The sequence below is a fragment of the Penaeus japonicus genome, unplaced genomic scaffold, assembly GCF_977035675.1.
Source record: "Penaeus japonicus unplaced genomic scaffold, GWHDUDI00000001_assembly GWHDUDI00000002, whole genome shotgun sequence".
In the NCBI taxonomy this organism is placed as follows: domain Eukaryota; kingdom Metazoa; phylum Arthropoda; class Malacostraca; order Decapoda; family Penaeidae; genus Penaeus; species Penaeus japonicus.
The window spans coordinates 3,182,643-3,190,142 of record NW_028234404.1 but is presented as its reverse complement, the minus strand read 5'-3'; the positions used below and the strand labels follow the sequence as shown (position 1 = coordinate 3,190,142).

At 35.6% G+C, this 7,500-nt stretch overlaps 1 protein-coding gene across 1 annotated transcript in view; it reads right to left on the bottom strand.

Annotated features, from left to right (window-relative positions):
• Positions 1-7,500, bottom strand: part of LOC122245765 (protein ZNRD2) — a 9,556-nt gene that overhangs the window by 1,154 nt on the left and 902 nt on the right. Inside the window, exons 2-4 of the mRNA XM_043003750.2 lie at positions 5,878-6,048; positions 5,602-5,686; positions 645-849 (exon numbers count right to left, since the gene is read on the bottom strand). Coding sequence (XP_042859684.1) covers positions 645-849; positions 5,602-5,686; positions 5,878-6,039 — 452 coding nt within the window. The 5' untranslated portion in view covers positions 6,040-6,048. The remainder of the gene's footprint in view (positions 1-644; positions 850-5,601; positions 5,687-5,877; positions 6,049-7,500) is intronic.

Genomic DNA, 7,500 nt, shown 5'->3' with positions numbered 1-7,500 from the left:
GGTCTTGATATGGAGGAGATTAAATGTTTATATAAAGAGAATTTTGGAAAGAAAAATGGATAGATATCAATATTGTTTACAACAATAGCGTGTGAATGTATGACTCAAAACTTGGTGACAAATAAACACACATCAGAAGAGAAACAGCTTGGAGATTGTCCTGTAGTTAAAGGAATGAGAAACTTGGGATTCATAAGAATTGAGTGGATCCCCCTCTAGATACAGATAAGGTTTCCCATTTTAATTCATTGTAAAGAGAGTAAACAGACCTTCTTTACTTTACTTTAGTATCCCAAAATTTTTTTCTTCTTTGCTTTGTCTTTCCATTAATTGTATCTAATATTTATTACATTAAAATGATTACCTTCCTATTTATAAATTATATTGTTTGATACATGGGTATCTTTTTTTATAGAAAGAGGGATGAATCGAATGTAATTATGAAAATACAAATTATAAGGAATATATTTTTAGAATAAGCCTGTGCTTCTCTCACATTTTATGACTTTGTTATAGATTTCTATGAAAGCCTCATCAAGAGATTAACTGATTTACCTAATAATTTTCATACATTTTTTTTATAGAGATCAACAAGCCAGAGACACTAATCTATGTGAAGAAGAAAAACAAGCTATCCTACTAACCTTTTTACACTTTTTGTGGCTTGGGCAGCTGGTGATTCACTAGTGGATGTTGCTACAGACAATAATGCTGTGGGTTCTGACTGGGTCGTAGCTACCCTGATGTTCTGATTGGTTGTGGGTATTAATATGGGAGACGACTCTTTATCCTGATTTTGTCTGTGCTGAATTTCTTGCACTGCTCTCCTGGCTGCTTCCTCACTGACAGCTAAGAAATAAATTTATTAAAAATTAATTCAATTGCATAAAAATATAATTCTCTCACACACACACATATTATATTCTTTCAATGTTTTAGATCATAAAAACTGTACAAAACCTTACTTAGGAATTCTTTCTCATTTTACTATCCACATCACTTGTTTTCCTAAAATAAATGCATATGGCAAACCAGATTTTTCTGATTAATCAAAACTGTATCAACTAATTAACCTTCAAAAATGTTAAGTCTTATCTAGCTCTAGCTGGCCCTGAAGCACATAATACCAATTCTGAACCTATAGGTGCAACCTTTAATACCAACAATACAACAAAGGTATTGGTAATTGTTGAGTTATTAATTCATGAATGAATTAGGAAAATAATGCCTTAACCCATTCACGCTGGGCCGATTATTTGCTTGATGCTGCTCCCTCTGTGAAGATAATAAGCATACACAGCCTCCATGTGCTAGATTTCTCCTGGCACAATACCATGCTACACTTCTGAGAGCACTTTACACCCGCCCAAATTTACGGGGTGTTGAGAAGCGCGTATGCATATGTATGTATGTATGTATGTGTATGTATGTATGTATGTATGTATGTATGTATGTATGTATGTATGTATGTATGTATGTATGTATGTATGTGTGTGTGTGTGTGTGTGTGTGTGTGTGTGTGTGTGTGTGTGTGTGTGCATGTGTGTGTTTAGTTTTTTTTTTTATACAAGTCAACAATGAGTCTATAGAAATGAAAGTGCAATGAGTAACATACATAACTATGTAAAACATGTATATAGAGGGAGAGGATAGGACATTATCTTGCAGAAGCAAAATATTCCCATGATGTGATAGTACGTCATCCGGTGGGAATGGATTAAAATACTCATGATTATAGAGATTTGTCCTCAAGTCACACACCACGCCTTAATGCTTTTTAATGTTAGGATACCAACACGCCCATACACATACACACTGCACAGGTACACATCAGGATAACACTCACACATAACCACACTAGGATTTTTTTTTTAAAGTCAACCCGATATTAGTTATACAATCGTACAAAATGTTGTCATTCAGAAGTAAACAGTTTTCTACAAAAAGTTTGGACTTGTTACAAGAATTAATAAAACAGACAATGTCTGCATTCAGTCAATACTTAGTCTGAGTCACGAAGTAAAGGTTATATGTTGTTTATTTCTTACAAAGTTCTCCTTCATTAAATACTATTAAAATACATGTTTTAAATAGTTGCATATGTACTTATTGCAGTTGCATTTGTACAGACACATTGTCTTTGACTTGTCCAAAAAATTGGAAAAAAAAATTAAAATAAAAAAAGAAAAATAATAGATAAATAAAAAAATAAAATAAAACACCTCTCAGCACCCCATAGAATCGGGAGGGTGAAAAGCGCTCTGAGAGGCACAACGCAGAATCGCACCAGGAGAGATCTCACACATGGAGGCTGCGTGCGCTTTTTATCTTCATGCCAGGAGTAGCACTAGGCAAATAATCAGCCCGGCATGAATGGATTAGATAGGAAGGTACAATGGACTTTTTGCTAAATAAAACATTTAATTGAAATTGGAGGATGAGGGCCACTGGGTAGGTCTAGATAAATCTGGATAAAATCCTAGGCCTTTGGATTTTACTCCTACAAATGAGATTTCAAGAGTAAGTCTCCCTTTTCCCTTCATCATCCACCATGCCTTCCAGAGAATTGGCAAGTCTCTCATTACAAATAATTCTTATTACCTCATCTGAACTTTAACCCATTAGCAGCAGATGGCATGATTTGCTGCAAAGACAGAGTCGGTCATAGACGCGGATGGCATCATGCCAGACATTTAAAACAGCCATCCTACTGCACAGACCTTTTTTTTAATACCGCGACCAATGGGTTAATTTCTACTATGGATAAATGTAAATTACAAAAAGAGTATGAAGTACTTGCTTAACCCATTCACGCCGGTTGACTGATAGCACGTATTGTGGTTTTCGCGTCAGATGCAATGAGGGGAAGCCGTGCGCTCGGATGGAGCGCGCGGGCAACCGAGGCTTGCGGCTTGTGCGCCCGAGAATCTCGAGGCGTTAGGCTTATGCGTTCGAGAACCCCGGTATTGCGACCGCGCAAAGCCGGAACTGCCCCGGCGTGAATGGGTTAAATGATAAACATGTTTTAATAAAGTGTGTTTAACTACCTACATGCATGCATGTTTGACTTAGAATACATCTCTGAGCTTGTATCTGTTAATTAAACAAGTACACATATTCAATTCTTGCTGATTACAAGTAGAGACAGTACTAGAAAAAAATTAACAACTGTAGTAGGCAAAATCTTGATTTTTTTCCTACTATCAAATTGCTACTACTACTATTACTACTACTACTACAGTTTTAAAGCAAATTACTTTTAAAGAGTAAATTAAGTATTTTTTTTTTGTAATGAATTTTTTTGCTATCATATATGAAAGATTGATTATTTTTCTTGACAGTAAAGTTTTCTGAAATGTTATAAATGAAAGATAGAAAAGCTATTTGAAACAATATTTTGAACGGTTAATTGCAATAACATTAGTGTTGTCACATACCACTTTAGAGGTAAATTGTGCAATAATTCCAGGTATGTATTAGAAATTTAGTGATTACAGATTTAATTTTGAAAATCATGATTTTGAAGCCAATTTAATCATTCTTTTAATACCATTCTTCTATAAAGATTGCTCCTACAAGTAATGCCAATAGTTTTTGACTGTTAGATACCCACTTAAAAAAATAAAATAAGATCATAAATATACACTGAATGTGAAATCAGGACACTTTACTTAATAATAATATCAACATCACCCAAATAATCAATTGGAAAGACATGTTGGCTTTGTGATAAATGAAAGTGAAGTTTACGTAACAAAGACTAAAATGCAGACGTCTCAAAAATGCCTATTTGATTCCTTCTTCTGGAAGGCCTGAGAATTATGCAAGAGAACGGTTTCCTCTCATATGATAAGCAGCATACAAAAGATCCTTAACCCATTAACGACGGGTGACTAGATATCACGTCTAGTGGTTTTTGGGCTACACGCCGGGGACACATTACTTTGTCTAGCCCGGCACACGGGGGAGGAGCCAGCGTACAGTGTTGGCTTGCGGCCAGTGCGGCAGAGAATCCCGACGCGTTAGGCTTATGCGTTCAAGAGTCCCGGAATTTTGGTCTTTTTAAGCCGGATTGGTCCCGTCGGGAACGGGTTAAAAGTTGAAGAAACTGACTTCAATGGCAAGCAACCATAACAGAGAGTGGTATGTAAACTTTCTGAAAGTGACAGAAGTAGAGAAGATGTTGACAGTTTAGAAGGCTAATGGAAGACGTCCCTAGAAAAGAAATTTAGACATGTTTAGACATGTCCCCAGAATGGAAAAACACAAAAGTTGCTTACTGTCATTAACACTTTGTTTATCATTATTATTCGTCTATACTTGTCTACTGTTTATACACCTCGAGAAACCTCTTGGCAGGAAGCTGCATGTGCTCGCCATATTACCAATGGGAGTGGAATTAGGAAAATGTACAAAAGAATTTGCTCAAACACATAAAGTCTCTCTCTCTCTACCTTTGCATAGAATTTCACTCGATGAATATCACACACAAAGATTTATGTGAGCAAATTTCTTACTAGATTCACATACATGTATGTCATTAAGAATATCAATTAATAGATACACAAGTAAAGGTTAATATATGATGCAGATTGTGAACATTAACCCATTCGTGCCAGATGATGTGCTGACACGATTCGTGGCTTTTGCGTCAGACGCAGGTGACAAGATATCTGGGCAAGGCCGGCGTTCGGGGTGAGCAAGCAGGCAGCCCAGCCTCGCGGCTTGTGTGTCCGAGAGTCTCAAGGCATTAGGCTTATGCGTTCGAAAACCCCGGCATTACAACCAAGCAAAGCCAGAATCGCCCTGGCATGAATGAGTTAATCTTGATACATGATTTCTAAATACACCTCTAAAACATGAAAAAAATTAATATCATATTACATGATTCGTAAGATCAAAAACTCCACTCTTGAAAAACTGATCTGCTTCTTTCCTGAATATCACATCAATTACTGAGTAAGCCAAGGTAATACCAATATACATAAATCTTAATGAAATTTGTGATTTAAATCCTATGCCCTATGGCAGACATTTTTTTGTATGTATGTGTAACATCTGCACATCAAATTAACCTCCGCCTCATGAGAATCAGCTGATCAATAAGGAAATAAATAGGGCAGTTTATCCAACTGGTGGTAGGTTAGACTGTAATATATATAATGCAGAATCTCCTTTTAAATTAGAATGTATCTTTTTCAGGAACTAAAAATCAATTTCAAGTTTGTCCTGCATTTTATGAATATAACAGGATCTTTGTATTCATTATTTTGCGATACCACTGACTTTCTGTCCCTAATAAGGATAATTTTCTAGGTACACTGAATGGTAAATGGTTTGGTAAATGTGTGGTCTGGCAAAATATGTACATAGAACCAAGTTAAAGAATTATTAACATTTAACTGAGGCTGATGTAAATTTTACCAGTGTAATCAGGAGCCCTGTGAAGTTTTTAAGCTCTCTGATCCCAAGAGTGCCTTTTTAAATGCAGTGTCTAATATGATTTTGTTTTATCATTTATATAATTCTGATAAAACAAAAGCACATACTGACACATACCAAAACCATTTCCTTCACCTCCACATGAACTGGAATCTTTACCTGGATTATCCTTTCTGGTGTCGGCATCCACTTCGCTGCATCCAACACAATATTTATTTTTCATTCGGTCTTCCAGTAAAACGCACTGTGGATATAAACAGAAAAGAAATAGTCACAATATGTCTCACACATAACATTTCACCTTTACTGATACAAATACTGTACAAATTAAAACATTTAATAGAAATCAACAATGACAAATAACATAAAACACTGACTCCCATCTATGTTTTAGATAGAAAGATATACATTTGATAAATAACACAAAATACCTACTTCACACACAGGACACGTCGTGGCTAACATCTTATAACCTTTGAGAAGATACTGTCCTATTAGCGAAGATATTTTGTTGTTACGTTCCCTCCGAGCCTCAATCACTTTCAGTTCAGCCTCGGATGGAGGGCTCCAAGAATACTCATCATCAAGTGAGGCCATATCTTTTTCCTGGAAACAATAGATGTAAATATAGCACACTATAAAATTAAAACATCTTTCTATGAACAAACCTTTATGAAGTGTGATCACTTCTATTCTATAATTATATTAAACATCATGAACATTACATTGATAAAAGTATAATGGGTCAGAGTTTCCTATATTAGGAGAAGATGCAAAACAACTAAAAACCACACTTGTGATAAATAATGGGTTGTTTAACAGTGACGACTGGTAAACAAGATGTAACATAGATACCTAAGTATTAAAAAATGGATTTAACTAGACATTTAACTCGTGAGCAAAACACATCTACAAAGTGTCCCTGGAAATAAACTTGTAATAATATTTCATACTTATTACTGATAATGGAAAACACAAATAATCTATCTTAAAAATAATATTTCATTTTCTCACTTCAATACTCTGTGACTTATTCTTTTATACATATCTCAAGAAAGTAAAGTACCTTTTAAATTTATAATTTGTAACAACTGGGTCAATGTCAAGAAATTCACATATCTATAGATTCCTCATACATCTAATTGAATTGATGTCCTGATCAGACAACAAACCACTGTCAAGGGTGGATTCAGGATGGTTGAAAAATAAGCAGACACCAAGCACAGACGTTAGGGGGAGGCATTGCTATCCAAGTGGGATTTTACCCTATCAGAGGCATTTTCTGAGAACTTTCGATCAACATATTACTTAACTTATTTACATATTTATATATATCAGCTATTCATCTGCTTTGGGGGGCACAATTTGTCAGACTTATGGGGTGCCACCTCTTCTTGGATATGCCGTAGTATATCCTGTGTATTCGGGTTAGACAAAGCTTGATCTGGTTCCTTGTATGAGGATAAATCACCAGGAAGGTCTACAATTCCAGATGAAGTTACACTCAGCCCATGGCTTAGCATGACTTCCTGCTGGATGACATAAATGTCTTATCATGGCTTTTCTGGCCATCTCACTGGGTAGTTGGGCACTGCCTCAACCAACAAATAGCCCTTGGCATTTGGTCCACGCACTCCGAAAGACTCTGACAAAATAACCAGGCACGGCCAAATCAGCCCCCTCCTTGACAGGTAAACGTGCTTGACTACAGCTAAATTTTCTTGATTAATAGCTGTTCACTTTGTTTTAATGCTGCACTTTCTCTGGTATCCATCCATTCCTTCTAAATAATCAGACTTAAAATTTGTTTGCATCTAGATTCCTTACATGGTTAGTTTGAATCAATGGAAAATACTCAGAATTCTTTATCAGGCATCTACCATGGTATTCTAAAAGGTATATATATTTAGAATAATACCCTCTTTATCTTAAATTTGTGCAAGAAATGTCATAGATAAAAATCATCTTAGATTGCGTTGACTTATCAATTCCATTCACTAATTTCTATGAAATTGTCATTAACTAACCCTAACGTGTGTGTGGTGGAGGTTTGTTGGC